The sequence below is a fragment of the Anastrepha ludens genome, chromosome 3 (assembly GCF_028408465.1).
Source record: "Anastrepha ludens isolate Willacy chromosome 3, idAnaLude1.1, whole genome shotgun sequence".
Classification (NCBI taxonomy): domain Eukaryota; kingdom Metazoa; phylum Arthropoda; class Insecta; order Diptera; family Tephritidae; genus Anastrepha; species Anastrepha ludens.
Genome location: NC_071499.1, coordinates 116,065,289 through 116,088,945, shown reverse-complemented (window position 1 = coordinate 116,088,945; position 23,657 = coordinate 116,065,289). Strand labels below are relative to the sequence as shown.

The following is a 23,657-nucleotide window of genomic DNA, read 5'->3' as shown; positions in this document are numbered from 1 at the left end:
ATTTTTCGTTACTTAATATTTTTCAGCTTCAACGTTTCCTCTTCGAAACCTAAAAAATAACAAATACGGCAACACTTTTTCATTTCCGTTGCCAACAAGATTTCATCAGACTAACATCCTTTGCTGCACGCATCCGATTTTCGCATTACTTCTCCACGCTTTTACAGTACTAAATGAAAGGGTCAACAAAACAAAATAAACTATGTAGAGCAATCACCAAAATACATAAAAAATGTGTCGTGTTATTTAGGCGCCATAGGGTTGGCTGGTAAAAAAATTGCCTTCTTTCATGCCATTGTATTTGAGGTTCACCACTGTGCCTGATTGTACTCCTCTACACTGCGTACACTACTTTTGTCGTCTAGTGCCAGTTTGTCTTTGGCTTGTATTCGCACTGTCGTTGACACGTTAGCCGCGTCAACTTGTCAAGTGGTTGGTTGGTTGTGCTTGAAGTGCATTCGAGTGGCGCGTAAGCGCATATGAGATAAACACAAAAAAAAACGGCCATAAGTGGGTGCATGTGAGGAAGAGTGATAGTGTGTATATGTAGCTGACAGCTAAGATTATCAGTTAACTAACTTGTGTTGGGCGATTGTTCTGAAGTGTAACCATTTTTCGTTTTTCATTGTGTTTTTTTTTGTGTTTTTTGCATATTTTCTAAACAAATCCAACACTAAGCCCTTCATTTAAAAATTCTCGCATAGAAAGGGTTGTGCGTTGCCTGTTTTTTTTTTGTTTTTTTGTTTGGTTTTTTTTTTTTTTGTATTATCCACCAGCACTATTTAGTGGATCTTTCTTGCCTAGCAGCCACAAGGGTGATAGATTGCCAGGTTTGTTCTTCAGCTGTGGTGCAAAATAAAATTGAACGAGTAATTTCTATTGCCACGTTACAGGGTACTCGACAGCGGAACTCTGCCCACTTTCATGCGTACTCATACACTCGCCCAATCTATCGTTGTTCAGATGGCAACGGGGCAACATAAACGAAGACTGTTTTGCAATTTTTTATGTCACCAACACAATATCGGTTTTTTCGTAAACAAACCGCTGTTATGATCCCGGTTACGCTAGCGAGTCAGCTGATTCTTTCAAAGTCAGAGAAAGAAAGTCATACTCCCAAAATCAAAAATGTCGAGAATAATGGCTTAAAAGTTTTTAATTTACTATACCCCTCTAAGTAAAAGTCAAGACATATTTTCATTTCATGAACTAGGCACAGTTAGTAGATATCGCCACGAAGTTTGTTTATACAGCAAAGAAGAGGAGCTAATGATCATTTCTGCATGCTTACAAGGATTATAGATTTATTTTTATTTATTTACTTATTTATTTAATCTTCTACAGAGGATCTTACAGACTACTAGATCAGTTAAACATATTAGTTGTTTTATGGTAAATGTTAAATACATTTAAATTAATATTTATAACTAGGGAGTAAGTGTTGCATAGTCCGATGCATCTAGATATCGGCTATTTATATGTATAATTAGATTTATGTACAGCGACCGTTAGCATTCCAACCTGCCTCAATTCACATTTAGGATAATGAATATTTAACAAATGGTAAATTTCACCATAGTTTACTAAACCATTAAGGACATTGTAATTGTAAATTAAAAAAACTAAAAAAGTGAAGCCCAGTAAAAATCATAGGTACTAGTATTAGATTGGCTCGATCACCATTTTTTCCCCTACGTATAGTTATTAAACATCTGCAACAGTTCAGTTCATGCCCTTGGCATTTTAAGCCACTCGCATAAAACTCCCTACATAATCTACACTACACTAACTCACTATCTGACGGAAAGAGAATAAAAACAAAGAGCGAGAGCGAGAGCGCACCTCACTACACCGCACTAAAGAGAGAGAGAGACATGTTTGCTTTTGTGGTTCATTATACTCAAGAATGATAGAAAGAAAATTGCGCCCATCAGAGAGTAGTGAATTCACGTTTTTCCAAGTTGTGCAGTATTGCCAACCACTTGCTCTTCGCAATAAATTTAGTGCTTTTTTATACAGAAAATGCGAACATTTTGAAGTTTCGTGTTTGTTTCTTTTTTTTAATTTAAAGCTACCGAAGCTTTAAGTTAAAAAACAAAACTGAATTATACAAAAGAATGTTAAAAAAGGCCACTCTGAGAAGATTTTAGTCCTAATGAAAATTAGTTGGTTCTTATAAAATTTGATATTTTGAAAGTGTGAATTGAATATTTTGCTCCTTTTAAGGTTAAGCAAAAATATTAAATGTCCTTCACTCAACTCTTCGTAATTTTGAAAACCTTTTTACACATTTTAAAAAGCGTTTGAACTTACTGAATGCGAATTAAAACCATAGAGGTGTAATCGTTTCTTCCGGCCATCAATCCTTAGTGAGACATAGGGCATCAAGAGGTGTATTCATTGTAAAAATAAGCCACAAACTACCAGAAAATACTAAAGAAATATATCAAATATAGCAAATATAAATCAAATATAGCAAATAAGTCGTTCCCTTAACAAAAAAAGTCTCGCTTAATAAAAAAACTCAGAAATTAAATTGTACATAAGCATAACACATTTATTTAAAAAAAGCATAACACATTTCTTTAAATGGGCATTTTAGTGCGTTTTTATATCCAAAGCTAGGCAACACTGCAGTAACGAGAGAAAGATTTGACGGCCGAAAGCAGAAGAACACCAACAATACCTGCAATCGCGGGCAATGCCACCAGATGTTAAAAAAAGTAAAGCTAAATAAAACTAAGTGAATTATTTAAATAATTATTAAAAAATGTATATTTTACAAAATTATAAACATTACATTTTAATTAGAACAGAAAAATGTCATGAAGAAAGGAAACTCCGAGACTAAGTAACAAAAAAAATGCTAAATCAAGTAACGAAAATGGTAATCTGGCCATACTGCAGCTAAAATCACGTAACTCGTTGTCAAATTCGCTGAGAGCCAAATAACGGGACCACGATAGGCGCCATCTCATTTTTCTTTCCATCATGATTGTACCTATAACTCGATGCAAATTGACTCGCAAGTCGCCATTTGCAAAAATTATAAATCTTCCAATAGGCTGATTAATTATGCGCCACCTTGTATAATAAAAGTACATTTATGTTTAAAAGTAATTCTTATATAGATTTAAATGTAATATTGAGTGTTAGGCCTGAAATTTTCAACTTTGTCTCTGTCGAGAGAATGCAACCAAGTGCTTCCGAAAGGAATTTTCGCACTGGACCCGAACACAGATCGCTTTTGGGAATTTTGGAAAAATCTTAGTAGCCAAAAGGGATGGATAAAGAATTTGAGAAAAACTTTGTATGGCATATTCTAAAAGTGCATCATCTTAAAAACATAAATTCAAAAAATCATAAAGATTGGAGTACTAGAACAAAAGTTACAGACCGTGGAAGCTCGCAAATTATCCATAATTGAAGTGCACGCAAAACTTTAGCCGCGATTATCTCGAAGTCGAGTTTTTTTGAAAATTTCCGTCGCGGTGATCATTATTTATCAAAAACTATTTGACCGATTTGCATAAACTTTTTTTTAATTATTCGAAGTTACAACCTCGTGAATCTTTTCATAAATATTTGCATAGTTCGCTGGAATTAATTTTTTTTTTTTCAACTCCTCAAAAATCGTTTTTTTTTTTTTTGGTGAAAAGCTGTTTTCATTTCGAGAAAATTTTTTTTTGGTAAATAAACCGTTCGGATTCACTAAAAAACATTTTTCTACAACAATCATTTAATTTTTTTGATTTCAGTTGAGCTGCTCATGAGCTACTGTGATCACCGCAAGCCTCTTCTAAAAAACGGCGTTTCGGGGGATTGGCGATATCAACAATAAATAATAAAATTTTTAAAATAAAAACAGCAAAAGTTGCTCTTCTAGAGTTACCCTTCAGTATGATATATGCCTCATTTGAATAAAAGTTCTAAAACATATTTAAGAAAAATGATGGCCATCGTCCATTTTTTCGGGCTCACAAGATATATAACCCCTTAAGTATTATCAGAAATTAAAGGCCTAAAGTATGCCATTTCAAACGAGAAAGATTAATCGCATCTTAGCTTTACCGAAAACACTCAATGTTACGTCCTTTTTTATTGCATATATATGTATATATATATGTATAATTGGAGCGTACACCCTTTTTGGGTGTTTGGCCGAGCTCCTCCTCCTATTTGTGGTGTGCGTGTTGATGTTGTTCCACAAATGGAGGGATCTACAGTTTTAAGCCGACTCCGAACGGCAGATATTTTTATGAGGAGCTTTTTCATGGCAGAAATACATTCGGAGGTTTGCCATTGCCTGCCGATGGGCGACCGCTATTTGAAAAATGTGTTTCTTAATTTTGGTGTTTCACCGAGATTCGAACCGGCGTTCTTTCTATGAATTGCGAATGGTAGTCACGCACCAACCCATTCGGCTACGGCGGCCGCCTATTGCAATACAAGTTTATTTCTCAAAAGTAATATGATATTATCGCCTTCAAAGTACTCCCCATGAACTGCAACGCACATATGCCAGCGTTTGATTCAACTCTAAAAATATTCCGGTACGCTATTTTCGGTTGGCCATCAAAGACGTCTTTAATTCATAACGTCTCTAACTTCTTTAATCCTTCGCTGTTAAAATGTAGTATTTTTTTTACTCGATCAAACAGAAAAATATCACAGGGAGCCATATTAGGCGAATTCGATGGCTGTGGTATGGTATACGTTTCATTCTTGGACAAAAATTTACGGAATTTACGTTATCATGGTGCAGAAACTACGAATTGTTTTCCCCCAAATACTTTCTTTTTTGGCGAATTGCTTCACGTAAACGTCTCATAATGCCCAAATAATAGTCTTTTTAACTCCTGTAATGATATGTTTGATAAATTTAGGGATTCAAACTAGGAAATCATGTATTTGGCGATATCAATGCGGTCTTCTTTTTTGCATGAAATTCAGGTCCTTTCAGACCAACTTTACAGCAACACGGCGCAAACCTAAATCATCAATTACAATGTCCTGAACGGATCTATAAGCAATATCCAAGTCTTCAGTCAGCTCTCTGATGATTATATATGTCGATATTTCACAAAAGGAGCTCATTCAGTCAACATATAGCCTAGCAAACTATTTTTGAATTTACCTGCTTGATGCAGCATGATTTTATAGTTTCTTGTCTTTTAGAGCAGCTTAATATTAATTTTCCAGTCGCTCTGTCTGCAACTATTTCGCAGCTCAGCTTTGCTTATGATCACTCAGGGAGTTAGATCTCATGGCGATCGACCAGCTAATCCTGCTTAGAAAGTGGATAATATTTTGATGCCGATCTTAGGGCCATAGTGTCAAACACAGATCGCGTTTGTGGTATCTCGGTATCTGACGAATTTTCAGTTACAGACCTGAAGTTCATCACAGTCCCCTTGTGTGTGTAGAATAAAATTGCTCCTTTGCCTTGTGAAAGGCCTTGTTTTCATTTTATTTTTTAATAAAAAATATTTTAATTATTTATTAATTATTTTTATTTATTTTAAATTTTACTCAAGATTTAATTATAAATAGTCTTACAGCAAAACCAAGCCAACAAGCAACAGAGGCTATCAATCATTCAAAACCTTTCAGCCATCTCTGCGCCGCTTTGTCCTTTAAGGAATTTCTTATATAAGTACAAGATAAATTTAAATACAACTCTTTACTAAAATAGTTTATCTGCTTATTTATGAGCTTCACTCTACGAGTTTTCTTACTTATCTGCTTCGTGTTTATTGCAATTGCTTTTAGTTTACTGGATTACGTACGAAATGTAATGATCATTAGATGACATCATGTGAGTTCATCACATGATATTACAGAATGATGTCATTATGTGATCTTATCGTATGATGTCATCATATGATAACGACGTGTGACTCCAGGCATGATCTCAATATTTTATATAAAATTTCGATGTGAACCAACAGACAATTTGTTATTTTGTAAGAATAGCCTTCAATAGAAGATATTTTACCAAAAAAATAAAAAAAAGTAATGACTTAAGTAAATATATATTATGATTTTTTGCAAATTTTATTTATTTTGTTTTTTTTTTGTTTTTAAAAAGATTTTTATTTTATGTCGGCTACAATAAGAAAAGCGTTTTGATCGACTTATGTCAGTACCAAGTTAATAAATATGTTTCATATGAAAAATATCAGATATATGAGATCATGCGATGAGATCATATGATGCTCTCAAGAATACAATTCTACTTCTACAAGTCTTACTTCTTAAATGAGCCAAAAGCCGCCATTTTCATTTAGCAGAAGTATTGATTTGATTATTTAATTTTTTTGCAAATATTATTTTTTTTATTTGTATTTTTATTATTATTTTTTAGGAACTTTTTTTTTTTTTTGGTTTTTGTTTCGGATTCAAACGGAAGAGCCACTTAATCGACTTATATCGATATCAAATCAATAAATATGCTTCATATGAAAAATATCAGATATATGAGATCATGCGATGAGATCGTACGATGCTATTAGCAATTCAATTTTTCATATTTAAGCCAATTTTCATACCGAAGCCAATCATTTAGGACAGTGTAACAAATTCCACTTATTAATTTCCACTGAATCCTTTATATTAATAAGTCCTCCTCTGGTGAAATTTCTGTTTACCTTCGGCTTTTTATGACATCCCACATAAGTCATTGCAGAAAAAAATGCATTTTAAAATTTTAATAAGCTGAAATTCTATTTCATTATTTTCTACATTGCAACTACATGGAATTCTACGAAAACATTCGAGGGAGAGCAGAAATATTAATCTTTGCTTCGGGCAAAGCATCACGTACTAGAATTTCCAAATGTTCGTAATGTCAATAAATGCTGCCGCGCATGACAACCAACTGCATACTTATGCGTGTATGTGTATTGACTGAGCGTGATTTCGTTTTTTTGATTAAAATTCAGTTATCACTTGCGGCGGGCTGAAAGGGCTAAGTGTGTGTGTGTGTAGGTGAAGGTTTATGTGTAGATATTCGAAATTTCATATGAAATTGTTGAGAGCAACGATGTTTTTCCTGCTCACTGCCTGCGGGTAGTTGGCTTAAAAACATGCATACATATGTAGATATGCCCCACATCTAATGCTCGCGCGCGTGCTTCACTTTTCGCCATATTCGCTTATTTCGCCACGCATGCAGGGAATTTGTTTCACCCACATATTTACGCAGCATGCACTCAGGCAAATATTTGCTTAGCCAAACCAACTCGAACATTTAAAAACAGTAATTTTGTTGTATTAGCGCACAAATTTGCTGTTATGAAGAATATTAATTTTGTTTGTTTGATTCTTATGTAAAATGCGGACTCATATTTTTGGTTTTAAAAATTTGCAACTACAGAACGCTGCCTTTTATTTAATTTGAGGAAAATAAAAAGCAATATTTTTACCAAAAAAATATTTCACCCAGCAGTACCTCCTTCCATTTCAGCAAGATAAGGTATTCCGGCCGTCAATTTCGACTTTTTCAAAAATCAGTAAATTAGCTTTGATGGTACTGAGTGAATTGCAGATACTCAATTCACCGATTCATCAGCAAATTAGCAAGCAATGAGAAATAACGTCAATTATGTTGGTTTATTTATTTATTATATATTACTCAGCAGAGTAATTTTGTATATTTTGCAGTTTTTTGTTATAAAAATTACTAAATAATTATTTTCAGAAATATTTATGCTTACAAATATTCATATAGGCGGGCAAAAAGCTCACTAATTGCTAAAACTTTCAATAATCGACTTCAAATGGAAGCCTAAATATTCAACACCTACGGAAAAAAGGAACAAAATTTCAAGTGCAAAAGTTTCAAAAGCATTGTTGTTGTTAAATATTCAAATTAATTCATCATCCATTAAAACTACCGATGACTGTTTTAAATGAATAAATGAATGGTGTTGGGGGCCATCAATCACTGCACATATGAACTTTCAGTTTGATTTCGATTCTCCTCGTTAACTTTTTCCAAATAAATATTAAAAAGCTTTAATTATTCGTAGAAAAATAGACGCCAAATAATTTGTTGCAGAGAACAGCATCTGTGCATATGTACATATATTTACACAAATATAAATATTTATTGTATTTGCCCACGTTCGAGCAATTGGCTCTTGCAAACTTTCCATTTCACGCAACGTAGAGAGATTCATGGAAGCATCTGTCAGCACCATATGCGGTTCAAAGCAATCAAACACGTATTTATGTATGTATGCTAAGCATGTACGCAATGACATACATATATATACATATCTGTGAATTCGTTTCAATATTATTCCGATATGTTTACATTACAGCGAAAGTCATTATCATGAAAAATGTACCATCAAAGCTGCTTCTTGCTTTCTCGATAAATGCGATTGACTACTTTATTTCTAGTTGTTAAAATATAAAATATATTTTGGATATAAAAGTATATGAATAGACATAAATATATGCATGTTTTATATTTTATTTATATATAATTCATATTTTGCATCAAACATTTTTGGAAAAAATAATTGGTGAATTTCTACTGCCTGAACAAAATAAAATTAAACAAACTGAAATAAAGTGCTGTAAAATTGAAAGAACAACAAAATAAAATAGAAATATGAAAAATATAAGAATTAAATGATAAATATATATTATAACAAAACATAACATAACATAGTATAATATAAAATAACGAAAAAATTAGCAAAACATAGCATAACATGTCATAAAAAACAAGAAAAATATTACCAAAAAATAACATATGGTATAATAACAAAATACTGCATAACATAACATCACATAGAAAATAATAAAATTTAACAAAACATGGCACAACATAACATAACTGTTGAATTAAATTCCGCTTTAATTAAAAGCCGACCGATTAGTTTCACAGTTTATTAGCGACTCTATTCAAAAGTATAAAAGTATATATTATACATATTTACATATAGGAAGGGTTCTAAGTTCGAAAGTCGAAAATGTATAAGTGTTGCCATACTTTCTTGTGTAATTTTTAACACTCCTCCTCAACACTTATATATTTACTAATTATTACTCGTACAATTATATTTTAAATTGTAAACTTTTAAGCCCATTTCTTCAGTGAAATTACAGTGGCTTATCTTTTTTAAATTTTTTGTTAATATATCAGCTATCATAGCACTACTTGGGCAATAATTTAATTCAATTTCTTGATTATTATAAACATCTCGTATATAATGAAACTTAATATCTATGTGCTTGCTTCGAGCATGATAAACGGGATTTTTTACTAAGCTCATCGCACTCATGTTATCTCCGTTGATCATTAAATAAACTGCTTCCTTTGCTGCCGCCGAAAGTGCCATATATTCGGCTTCTGTGCTGCTTAACGCCACTGTACTTTGTTTCTTAGACTCCCAGCTGAAAACGCTGCCGGCGAAGAAGAATGCATATCCTGTATATGATTTACGGTCAGTTGCGTCACCACCCCAATCTGCATCCACATAACCCATCATCCACTCGCCTGTTTTTCTGTATCGTAGTTTCAAACTAACTGTCGCTTTGAGATACCTCAAGATGTGTTTTGCCGCTGCTAGATGTTCGGAATGTGGGTCGGAGTTTCTTTGCGCCAATTTGCATACAGAATGCAATATGTCTGGCCTCGTGTTCACGGCTATAAACATCAGTGAACCTATCAGTGATTGGTACTCGACTGCGTCGACTTTTCGACAATCTTCTTTGTTGCAATTTACTTGAAAGCCCAGTTCAATTATTGGTGTATGCACTGGGCGACACTCATCCATGCCAAACTTGTTTAAAAGCTCCAAAATCTGCTGTTTTTGGCAAATTGATACCGCCCCAATTGGACCATCTCACTCGACTTCCATACCCAAAAATTTATTTATAGGACCCTTGTCAACTATCTGAAAAATACTAGAAATTTGTTGTTTTATCTGGTTTAACTCACCAAGATCTGAACACGCAATCATCAGATCATCTACGTAAACTGCAATTATGTTTAGTTCACGCCCTTGGTTTTTGGTGTACAAACATGGCTCTCTGCTGCATGGAGAAAATCCTATGCTTTTCAGTACCTCATTAAGTCTTGAGTTCCAAACTCTGCCCGACTGCTTTAGGCCATACAATGACTTTCTCAGCTTTAACACATAGCCGTTGTCTTGTTGAAACATCTCAGGTTGACTCATGTATATGTCCTCTTCGAGCTTCCCGTTCAGGTACGCCGTTGACACGTCAAGCTGATGCACGTATAACTCGTATTCTGCCGCTATAGCCAGCACCATTCTTATTGTAGCATATCTCACGACAGGTGAGAAAATTTCGTTGTAGTTAACGCCATATGTTTGGCTTCAACCTTTTGCCACCAATCTTGCTTTGTATCGCTCTATTTCACCATTAGCATTTGTTTTTACTGCAAACACCCACTTGCATCCGATTGCCTTCTGACCCTTCGGTAGCTTTACCTGCTCCCATGTCTCGTTGAGTACCAAGGCATTGTACTCCTCCTGCATGGCGCTCCACCAATCAGACGCCTGCCTACTGTTCATCGCTTCTTTAACTGATACTGGTACTTTGCAGCTTAGACCATACGCCAAATTCGCTGCATTTTGCTGTTTTCTTGGTCTGCCAGGTAAACCAGTTCTTATTATTCGTGGTCTACCACGCTGATCTTGCTGCTGTTCGGTACTCGTGCATATTTCTTTATCAGCGGAACTACTGCTCTCAACACGCTGATCCACTGTATCTATGGCATCTTCATAATCAGACTGCACTTCCGGTTCAGTAACACCTTGATTTGAATCAATTGAGAAACTTGTTATCTCCATAGGTGAAAACTCGTTGTTTTTATTTATACCCATCATAATGGATTCGTCGAACTTGACATCGCGTTTTATCACTACTTTTCGTTTTTGGGTATCAGAAAGCCGATATGCTTTCGAATCGATATCATAACCCACCATGATGTACTCGTTACCCTTTTGCCTGAACTTATTACGTTGCGTTTTCTCCAAGGCTATCGCAAGACACCCAAACACTTTAAGATGCTTTACCACAGGATTTCTTCCCACCCACAATTCGTATGGGGTAACACCATCGAGCGCCTTTGATGGCGCTCGATTTCGAATATACGCGGCACAGTTTATAGCTTCAGCCCAATAGCCCTCACTTAGCCCTGAATGTACCAACATACACTGCGCCATTTCTACAAGAGTTCTGTTAGCGCGTTCGGCTACACCATTCTGCTGTGGTGTATATGGTACTGTTAACTGATGCTTTATGCCACATTCTTCCAAAAAACTTTTAAAATCTTTATTGACATATTCACGACCATTATCCGTGCGTAATGTCTTTATTTTGTTAGCCGTCTGTAACTCGACCTTTGCTTTAAACAATTTAAATTTTTGAAATACTTGGTCTTTGGATCGCAAAAAATAAACAAAAATTGACTTCGACTTGTCATCGATAAATGTTAGAAAATATCGCGAACCACCGTGTGATTGCGTATTAAATGGACCACATACATCCGAATGTATTAAGTCTAAAATATTTTAGGCACAATTTTCTGAAGCAACGAAAGGTTGAGAACATATCTTGCTCTTCATACATGATACACAAAAAATATCTTTATAATTTAGTATTGGATCTATTCCACTCACAAGGTTTTTATTTGAAAGTTCACTTAGGCTCTGAAAATTAATATGCCCAAATCTGTTATGCCAGTTTATTGTGTTTTGAGCTCGCGATAAATTACACCATTGTGCATCTTCTTTTATTACATATAAATTGTTTTCTTTAAAAGCTTTAAATACAATAGATTTATCCACCTTGTCTTTCACTACTACAAAACCATTATCAAATGTTGTCAGAAAACCTTTTTCATCAATTTTCGGAATTGAAATAAAATTCATATGCAAATCTGGTACGTACAAGCAGTCCGTTAATTTGAAATTCATTTTGGCTGATCTAATCACAACGTCGGCAATACCTTTCGCTTCTACGTAATATTTTCCCGCTAACTCAATTTTTTCACTATGCGCTTTTATTCTGACGAATAAGCTTTTGTCAATACACATATGCGACGTCGCGCCACTGTCAACGCACCATACACAAGAACTGCGCTGCTGCCCTTCTCCGCAAAAACTGCCAACGACTTCTGCTTTCCTTTTTCTTCTTTACACTGTGCTGCTTAGTGCCCTTTCTTTCCACAGTTAAAGCACTTGAAGTTTCGCTTTCCCCTATTTTTACCGCTGTCGTTTGCTACACTTGTTCTTTCCCCTTCTATACCGTTACTGTATGATTTGCTCTTTTCGTATTTTTTATACGAATTCTCGCGTACCGCGCATGCTTGTGCATTTTCGATACCATTATGGTCGGCGTTGGTACAGTTGTCCTTACGACGCTCGCCTTCTTCCATTATTTTAACCTTCAATGCATCCAATTTTGGTTGGCTATCTCTTGCTTCTAATGCCACGATAAGATTTTCGTAGCTTCCAGGTAAGCTCGCCAACAGCATGATCACCAATAGCTCCTCCTGAAGTTCAATGGCCACTTCTGCCAACTCGTCTACAATTTTAGAAAAATTGTTCATGTGCTCACGGACATCATCGCCCTCTTTCATACGAAGACCCAACAGCCTTTTAAGCAATGAGACTTTTCTCACTGGACCACTAGTTTTGTTTAAATCTTTGAGCACTTTCCACACTTGCGAAGCCGTGGTACACTTTTTTATGTGATTCAGGCCCGTTGCCTTTACACATAGCACTATGGTTGCGATTGCTTTATTATTTTTCACTAACCATTCTGTCGGTTTTTCGGCTGTATCTTCCAGCTCACCCGAAACTACCGGTCACAAATCTTGGTGCACGAGCACACTGCGCATTTGTAGACACCAAGTGTCATAATTGCTCGCGTCCAACTTCTCTATATTAAAATTCATTTTTCCCGGAATTTACTGCCCAACCAAGCGCTGGCCTGGGCCCATAACCTGTTGAATTAAATTCCGCTTTAATTAAAAGCCGACCGATTAGTTTCACAGTTTATTAGCGACTCAATTCAAAAGTATAAAAGGATATATTATACATATTTACATATAGGAAGTATTCTAAGTTCGAAAGTCGAAAATGTATAAGTGTTGCCATACTTTCTTGTGCAATTTTTAACAATAACATAAAAACATGAACAGAAATTAATAACAAAAACAAAGCATAACTAAAACTATGCAGTTCAATAAACTAAAGCAAGATAAAATAAAACGAAATATATTAAAATAAAATGAAGTAAAATAAAATTAAACAAAGTAAATCAAATCAAACGAAATAAAGAAGGAACAAAAACAGAATAAAATAAAAATTTAAAAAAATATTAAAATAAAATTATAAATATATATATAGAAAAGCAAAGCATAACAAAATATTACTTAAGATAATAAAACATAACATAAGCAAACATAACTTAAAATAACATAACACATCATCACAAACTTAACAAAAACATACCAAAACTAAAAATGAACAATTCGAAATAATAAAATGAAACGAAATAAAATAAAATAAAATAAAATGAAACAATACGAAATAAAAGAAAATGAAGTAAAGTTAAATAAAATAATAAAAAGTGCAATAAAGTTGGAAAAAAAAATAAATTAAAACGTTGCATGACATATCTAACATAGCACAACAAAAATAACATAACAAAACAAAACTTAGCATACCATAACATTAAAAAAATCGTAAAATTTAACAAAACATAACATAACATAAAAAATATAATAGAACTTAACAAAGCATAAACAGAATTTCATAACAAAAGCATAGCATAAGTAGAAGTGATCAACTCAACCAAATAAAATAAATTAAACAAAGCAAACTTAAATAAATGAAATAAAATGACAAATATAAAAAAGCAAAACAGAGCATAATATGATATAACATAACAAAAAAAATGTTTTTTTTTTTGTTGTTAGTTAGGGTTCAAAATGCCTTCGCACTTATAGCGACCGTCGTCAACTGCGTCGAATGGTGTAGTCAGTAACAATCCCTCCGCCTCTTCTGGGGAGACCCCCTTCCCATAATCACACATAACAAAACATAACACAACTTAACATAGCATAGCATAACATAACGTCACAAAGCTAACAAAAACATAACACAACTAAAAACGCACAATTCAACAAAATAAAATACAATAAACTGAAATATAATAAAATAAACCGGAATAAAGTTGAAATAAAATCAAAATTAAATAAAAATTAAAAAGTTAATATATAATCAAAAAACATAGCATAACATGAAATAACAAATCATAGCATAAAATTATAACATATATTAGCATAACAAACATAACATGAAGTAACATATTGTAACATAAAACTATAACGTAGCATAACAAACTTAACATGAAATGACACAACATAACATAAAAATATAACATAACAAGCATAACACGAAATAACAAAACATAACATAAAAAGATGGCATAACTTTTTGGAACATAACATAGCATAACAAGCATAACAAGAAATAACATAACATGAAAAAATAACATAATAAAGGGGGCGTCCATAAATTATGTGAGGTGTTTTTTTTCAATTTTCTGTACCTCCCTCCCCCCCTGATGAGATGTCGTGAGATTTTATTCAACCCCCTCCCCATTCCCCAATCTCACGTGAGATTTTTCAAAATGTGGGTTTCTTATGTAAACGCGTTAGATTGTTATTGTAAAAAGAAAAAAAAGTTGATTCGTGCTTTTATTTACGACTAGTTAAGACTAGTAATCAATATTGCTGAGAGTTATAAGTGTAATAAAAATTTAACAATAGAAGACTTAAATCGTAACTACTGCGATTAAAAAAAGAATATCTACTCTAATTCAGTCCATGGAGAATCATGCGCGGTTTCAAGAGAGACTATTGGGACCAACATGTCCATATGATTTTCAGTAAAATCATCTCCTCCTTCAACTTCGTTCTGATCTATTCACTCTAAGCCGTTGACGCTTCCGCACAGTAACTCATAAGCTCGTCTTTCGACAATCCGTGAGGGTCGCACTTTGCGGTACATACGCGCTTGCCTAGCTGGTGCAATGTGAGCTGCTCGCCTGTGCTCTGCAGCTCTTGTGATAGATGCAGCATATTTTCTCTAAATCATCACGTATACTTGAGCAAAAGAGATCATAAGGCGTGCTGATAAAGGCATTCAGCGGTTGAATCGGTAGGCGTATTAGAAATGGAGCAAATGACTTTCGGCCATGTTCTTTAAAGTCCGGAATTATCAAACGTCAATCAACCTAAGTAAGTGATAGGGTATGGAGGTGGCAGAAAACGGTCGTGAAGAATCATATGCACTCCGGCGTGGGCTGCAGCAGTTCTGATCATCGCATTTCACAACCTAAACAAAAATTAAAAACAATTCCCCTTTGTAACTCTTAATAAAAATTTGTTGACATTCACGCTCGTTAAAAAACTAAAAAAAAAAAAATAGGCACGCATAAAAATTTGATATGAATCAACTGCAATGTACCTGGAGTAAATATTGGCTCTCTGTAAACAAAGAAGGTTGGAACCTGTTCGTGTGTCGCTGCCCCTCAGCTCGTACGCTCCTGTTCATCGAGTCGCACGTTCGCCTGATAGTGGCGCGAAAACAAACGACGGGCTACACTGTACCGTAAATTCAGATTAAATTGAGCTATTTGGTATAAAACAAATATGGTGGTTTGACAGCAGTAATGTATAATGTCGAAGTATGAATGAAATTATTTTCTTTCGAACGAATTAGTGAATGATCTTAATCATACTACGATTACGCTTAAGATTAAATCTTAAGCATGTACAATCTGGATAATGGACCAAAATAGTATAATTTTTATTTGTTTTAATCAGAAAAAAAATTGCGTGATATTTGCCGAGACCGCCCCCTCTCTCCAACGTAAGATTAGATGAGATTTGACTCGACTCCCTCCCCCCTTAAATACCTCACGTAATTTATGGACGCCCCCAAAGCTATTCTCTAAAGCATATTTAATATAAAACAAAATAAAATAAAATAAAACAACACAGCATAACAAGCACAACATAACATCACAGCAAAGCATAAATAGCTATTTTTACCAAAACCTTAGCATAAATAAACAGCACAATGCAAAACGACATACAAAAAAATCATAAAACGGTATAACTTTCTATAACATACTAATATAAGTAAAATGATGGCCAAAATATAATAAAATTTCCAAAAAAAAACTGAAAATATATGAAAAGATTTTAGTATGGCAGCCAGACTCCCTTCGGTGTAGTGAGCTCTAATTTAGTCGAATAATTATTTAAAATATAACTGGCGCCTACACCCTTCTTGGGTGTTTGGCCCAGCTAGTCCTCCTATTCGTGGCATTCGTCTTGATGTTGTTACACAAATGGAGGGACCTACAGTTTAAGCCGACTCCGAACGGCAGATATTTTTTATGAGGAGCTTTTTCATGGCAGAAATACACTCGGTGGCTTGCCATTGCCTCCCGAGCCGCGATCGCTATTAGAAAACACGTTTTCTTAATTTTGGTGTTTAACGTAGATTCAAACCTACGTCCTCCGAATGACTCCCAATGGTAGTCACGCACCAATCCATTCGGCTACGGCGGCCACCCCTCCGAATATTAATAGTATTAAATAATCAATATATAATTGGCACACGTAAAGCACGGTCCTCGCACTTTTCCAAATACACCTACTTTCCCTGTTTCCAAAAAAAAAAATCTCACGAAATTTCGCGAAGTCCTCAACCATCTGTACGATCCTTCCGACAGAAAAATGTGAAACACAGATAGCGCTCCAAGCAGCAAGAAGGCGTTGTTCCTAAGCAGCGACAAATGGGCATTCCCACTACTTAGGACAAGTAGCGGCAGGTCAATCACCTACCCTGTCAGAAATCAAAACAGATTAACGAAACCAACGCAAGGCTGAGTCTTCTCGAGGTCTTATGCTCCCGAAAGGGGTGACCAAGGACAAAAAAATATATATAATTGGAGCTTACACCCTTTTGGAACGTATAGCCAAGCTCCTTCTCCTATTGATTCACTGCCATATAATTGGGGCTCACTTTTCTTCCTCTCTTACTTCCCCATTGGTTTAGATCACTTAAAAAAATTATATTTCAAGGCAGTCTTTGAGCCAATTCCATCATAAATATGTCAATATTTAGTTAGCATTCGATACTTTTTACCATCTGTTTGTGTCTGGGGCTGCAACGAAACTTATACATTTGTAGACGAATCTTATTTACTAGATAAGTACTTTTATCTATTAATCTTTGGTCAGAACTGCGCTGGTACGAGCATGTGGATTATTTAAACCATATGAAATACCCTTATTTTGCAGAGATCGCCCACACTTTAAATATAACTCATTGAATGAAAGTCAGTTTACACCCTTATCAGCTCATCTACGGTGTAGTTCCCAAGAAAATATTTGCCACTAACCCATCCACAGAGTTCCACTGCCTACCTCAATGTTGTGCAAGGCCCAAGGTATACAATTCCGCTAAGAAATTACTCGATATTCCCAAGTACTCATAAAACAGCTGACATTCAAAAGTAATGCAACTTAACATCAACTTAAGTTTCCGCAATGTTTTCAAGTTGTAAAGGATTCTTATTTTATGAGGGGAAATTTCCTTGAGCTGTGGACACAACTTCATGCACACACATTATGTATTCATATGTGGTCTATTTGTAGCCACGACCTTGCGTTGAAATGCGTATTTGTTTATGCTTCACTCCTTAAAGTATGCTTCATTGTATTTTATGTTGCTTCTTTCCTATTCATTCGAGATGTCATTTATTTCTTCTGCCGCCCACCTTATTTGCCGCTATTTGGTATCTCTATTTGTTCCTGATGTTCATGTTTTGTTTACTCATCTTTATTTATTTTCCCTGTATGCTTGTGAATGTGGTTATGTGGCACACCACACAAATGGCCGCTCATCAAAGCAGGCAGGCAGACAGGTATACATTAATGCGTAGATGGGCGCTCTTGCACGTGTGCAAATGTACACAATACACAAATACATAGACAGGTAAGCTGAAAAAATATGAAAGTACTATCGCAAAGGTGAAGCGTGCACGGAGCAAGAAGAAGTGAATATAAGTAAAAGCGGTTAAAATGTAAACATTTAGCGCTGCGATGAAAGAAATCCCCTGAAATGATCGAGTGCTATAGCAGAGTCGCCAGTGCTTCTTTAATTTTTTACTAAGCCATAGATTCTCGCTTCCTTATTAGTTTTTCATTTTATGACTTTGAGCGAATATGAGGCGTGACTTTAAATTCATAATTAGGCTATCTGAATGTTTCCACAAATATTTGGCTCATAATTTGTATAGCCAACAACAGTTAAAGAGTTAACCTCCTAAACTGGTACTTTAAAGTCATGTCGAATTTACTTTGGAGTGTAAAATATAGTGCATATTACTTTAACGGTTCACAATGAGAAAGTTCGTTATCTTCGATTTCCTTTCAACTTCTTATTTGTAAGCGCGCTAAAAAGTATGCAATTGGTTTAAATAAGACACGAACATCATGATAAACCGAAGGGGAATTGAATACTGAAGGTGGCGTCTTCCCAAAACAGTTACTTTATTTTTCGCAATTTTGACAAGTTTGATGGCAGGCTCCTTTCCAATATAAAATTAACAAGCACAAGGAAGAGAAATTACATATTCGTTTCCTGTGTTTGGTAACTTCTATTGCATTCGCCTAATCTTCTTCTTCATAAACAAATAATTCTCTTCCTTTTTGTTTGTTTATTCATGGAGCCTGACGACACAGAGAATTCGGAAGGCGCAACCTTGTATTCTATCATATTTGCGATGAGCCTATAAATCTCAACTCCCTTCAAACTGCACAAAAAAAGTTCTATTCGTATGCTCTGTGACTAACATTAAGCTCATGCTAGATCTATTATCGGATCTACAGGCCTTCACCATGTCAAGAGATCCACATATTTTGGACACTGTCTCCAATTTTTCCGAAAATGGGTTTACTTTTAGGCTTGAGTATAGTGAGAAATAGGCTGAAACAATTCTTAAATAAAATTTATGATTTTGAGATTTATTCAATGTCGATAATTTTAGTACAGATTTTTCCAAAGTAAAATCTCTTCGATTCTTGTTAAAATTCTTAAAAATAATTAATAATTTTCAGATTTATTCAGTATTAAAAGTTTTGGTATAGATTTTTCTAAAGTAAAATCTCTCCGGTTCTTTTTACCATTAAACACTTTTTTTTGTTCCTTCAGGATAAGGTAGAGCCTTGTGGTCATTGTTTGCGCGTTCAAAATTAGTCTGGGAATGCCTAACTTCTCTCTCGCCAGCATCCGAATACTTCAATAGTAGGCTCATCTGGATCCCCGGTCACAGCGGCATAGAGGGAAACTGCTGCGCTGATGAGCTGGCCAGAGAGGGGACCATGGATACGGTTTCATCGCAAAACGATGGCGATAGGGATTTCCTTGAGGACCTATGGAGCACGTCCTTTCCACAGAAGCTGCCTGGAGGATGAGGCGGAATCATCTCAGCACTTTCTTCTCGCCAACCCTGCTCTAGTCGGGCAAAGACTTAGATATCTGGGCTCTCCCTTTTTTGCTATTTCTGCGAATATTATGGATTTAAATATCACAGAGGATTGGGGTTCCCTTGAAAACCTGTGGAGCACGTCCTTTCAGCTAAGGCTGTCTGTAGGACGAGGTGGAATCATCTCAGCACTTGCTTCTCGCCCACCCTGCTCTATTCGGGCAAAGACTTGGGCTCTCACTTTTTTGCTATTTCTGTGAATATTACGGATTTAAATATCACAGAGGATTGGGGCTCCCTTGGTTCCCTTGAAAATCCGTGGAGCACGTCCTCTCCGCAGAAGCTGTCTGGAGGACGAGGTGGAATCATCTCAACACTTTTTTCTCACCTACCCTGCTCTCGTCGGGCTCTCATCTGGCCTCTTACTTTTTTGTTACACCTGCGGATATTGCGGGTTGAACTATGACACACCTGGTGAATTTCATCAGTAGCTTGAATCGGTTAATACAAACATAATTTACGACTATTGGTCGGCACCCACTAATCCAATCTCTTCTTCCTTTTTTCCACCTGTTTGCTTCTTTTTCTTCTGAAGCGACTCTCTTTGGGCAACTTCCTCAAGCTGATGCTGGAAAGCGTAATACGAGCTGTCAATCTGAATCGGTCCAGCAAAATATGGATTTTTATATTCATTTGGTCTAAAAGGTTACAAGAATATTCGGAAATTATGGTTTTACCAGTTTGCATATAATCGACAGATCCTTTCGCATCCAAACAAACTGATAGTAACATCTTCTTGGCCGATTTGTCGACGCGAACTCGTTTCGAAACCGAAGGGCAAGGTTTACACCACTCTTTAGCCTTTTGTTTTGATTTCGATGCACAAAATCCACTTTATCCTTTCGAAAACGCTCTAAATGCTGCTGATAAAGTCACATTCGAATGTGTTTTTGTTCTATTGTTAACGAATGCGGCAGCCATTGTGCGCACAGCTTTCTGTAAGCAAATACTTTAGTCACAAGGGCTTCCACTAAATCTCTTTCAGACACTTGACGATTTTCCAATATTTCTATATTTTTCTACGATTTCTGTTGTTGTTGCAGTTTTTAGACGTCTTTAATGTGGATCGTCTTCAAGGTGTCGTACCACGTTTCAATTCAGAAAGCCATTTTCTACTGCACTAATTCATGGCGAAAAGTCCTTTTACACTTTCAACATTCGATCATAAATTTCCTCTGATTTTAAACCTTCGTAAAATAAAAGTTCAATCACTGCACCATAGTTGATTTTTTCTGTTGTTGAAAATATGCTATGTGTTAGGCCTGGGACTTATCAGAAAGGAAATTTCACATACGTTTATATGAGGAGTGTGCCAAATTGACAAAAAGCAGTTAGGCTAATAGCAACGCTCCCTCTTTTCGAACCGCAAAAGAAGAACGTTTTTTTTTTTTTAATCTAAAAAAAACTGCTACAGGGCAGAACCTATTTTTTACTATTTTCATATTTCATTCGGAGATGTCACATTAAAATTATGATATCCTGGAATCCTGCATAAAAAACCGAGAATGAAGTAGGCGAGGTAAGCCGAAAGGAAGCAAGCAAGCAAACAAGCAACAAAGTCGACATTCAGTGGGATGTTTATGAAGGTGCGAAGCATTAAAGCTTGTGGGTGAGTGCTTGCAACTGAAAGGACGTGCTGTTAATGTCATAGTGGGCACAGTAATAATAGTTACAAAAGAACGTTGCATACACAAATATCCACGCCCAACACCCATTCGAAATTTATAGCTGCACTCTATAGTTATTACTTACATATTTGGGCTTACATGGCGATATAGGTACAGCGGCGAGCGTAATTGCGTGCATGGTGATTTTTTTTTGTATTTTTTTTTTCTTTTGCAATATTTACAATGTTTTTTGAGTAAAAGTTTTTCTGTTAATTTTTTTTAATATTATTCATTATTTAACCAAAACCTTGTAAATGCCGCTTTCGAACTTTATAAATACCAAATTTAGCTCATTTCAACAAATTTGCTTATAAATTTAAAAATTTTTTAACTGATTTTTTTTTTTTTTAATTTGGAGTATGCAGTTTTATAGCCTATTGATTTTGGTATAAAAAGGTGTACGTTTTAAGAGGCTAAATAAACGCTTCGTTTTTAGAGTTTTTTATGTTTTCTTTTGTTGGATGACGGCGCTTGCTGTTTTTACTTTTTGAAATTTTTCGTGCAAGTTTGAAGGAGCTCAAAAATCGCGTTGATTTTTCACAATTTAATTATTATTTTTTTTTCATTTTTGCTTATTTTTTATTTAGGTTCGCATTTTTAGACGTTTTTTAAGTATGCAGTTTAAAATTAAGTATAATAAATTGCAAGTTTAAAGTCGCTCAAAATTCTAGTCGATTTTTCAAAAAAAAAAAAATTTTATTTACAGTGTTTTTCGAGTTAAAACTTTTCTGTTAATTTTTTTGTTAAATATTATTCACTATTTAATCAAATCATGTAAATTAAACATTCAAACTTTATATAAACTTCATACAAAATTTAGAAAAAAGTCGACAAATTTGCATATAAAATTAAAAATTTTTAAACTGAAATAAAAAAAAGTCCGAGTAAGCTGTTTTACAGCCCAATGAATTCTAGTATAACAAAATGTTAATTTAATAGGCTAAATAAACGTTTTGATTTTAAGATATTTCTTATCTCTTTTTTGTTTTTTAGATGACAGTTCTTGGGATTATTCATTTTTACAAACCTTTTTTTTTAGGTATGCAGTCTTGTAGTGTAATAATTGTTGGTATAATAAAGTTCAAGATAGAACCTCTAATATTTTTGATTTTTAACAATTTTTTTTTTATTATGTTTTGATGGAGGTTTTCGTGATTTTTCATTTTTGTTGTCTATTTTATTTAGAATTTTTTTAAGTACGCAGTTTTGAAGCTTATTAAACTTAGGTATATACCAAAAAACAAGCTTGAAGTCCATCAAATCATCAATTGCGTTGATTTTTCAAAAAAGTTAATTTTTTCTTTTTGATGACGACTTTTGTGGTTTTTCACTTTTTTTCATTTGTGTTTATCTTTTTAGAAAATTTTTAAGTACATAGTTTTGTAGCTTTTTAAATTTTTCAATAACAAAGTGCAAGTCTGATAGCGCATAAAAATTGCGTTGATTTTTGACAATTTTTTTTTTTTTTTGCATGCGATGCTGAGAATTTTCTTTTATTAGTGTTTTATATGAAAGCAAATGTTCAGCCACGAAAGCCATTATAAATTATGAAAAAATGGACGTTTTTTAAGCGTCTCCAACCTTGCACTTTATTATACAACTAAAATGCAATAAACTACAAAACTGGATACCCAAAAAGTACCTAGAAATTCTAATTAAAATTTTTTAAATATTCATTATGATTTTCTGGATTTTCTTGAATTTTTGTGAAATTCGAACTAAAGACTATAATATTATACAAAATTAGTAAAAAAGATTTAATAAGAATATTTTACAAAGAAAAACGAAACGCAGACTTTTTCCGCCTAGTGTACATACCAGCATTACAGCTCGCCTACCTGGAGGTGTCAAAGTCTTGAAACTGCAAATTTCTATCATAATAATCTTCGAGCAGCCGGAGCGTGAACTCGTAAATGTTGTGTGTGAAATTGCAAGCCATTCAACAAAATTATTACAAAAGTATACAAAGTTATGTATATGAATGTGAGTACTCGCCTACATACATCCACACCTACGAGCTTGCATTTCAATGCCGTCTCTGGCAGTTGTGCATTTCGCTTAGCTACTCGTCTGCAACTGCAGCTTAACAACGTAAATATTTGCTATTTGTTTAGTTGCTTTTGTAAATGCGTACATAAATATAATGACTCACACACACAGATAGCACTTAAGCGCGGCAGGAATTCACATTGCAAATAAACGCATACCCATCCACACACGCACACGCCCTCCCTTGCTTGAGTGGAAGGTGGCGCAGTGTAATATCTGCTTATGGAATTAAGGAATGCCAAGAGTTCCTTCGCACCCAGTTGCATGCCATGCACATTCTCCATGTTGCAATAGTTGCTCTGCACATTTATGTTGTTT

The 23,657-nt window shown here is 34.8% G+C and overlaps 1 protein-coding gene across 1 annotated transcript in view; it reads left to right on the top strand.

Annotated features, from left to right (window-relative positions):
• The first annotated feature begins 18,018 nt into the window (after positions 1–18,018).
• The window catches only part of LOC128857694 (uncharacterized), a 166,427-nt gene continuing 160,788 nt past the window's right edge, over positions 18,019–23,657 (top strand). The window contains exon 1 of the mRNA XM_054093440.1: positions 18,019–18,071. Within this exon, the coding sequence (XP_053949415.1) occupies positions 18,019–18,071 (53 nt within the window). The remainder of the gene's footprint in view (positions 18,072–23,657) is intronic.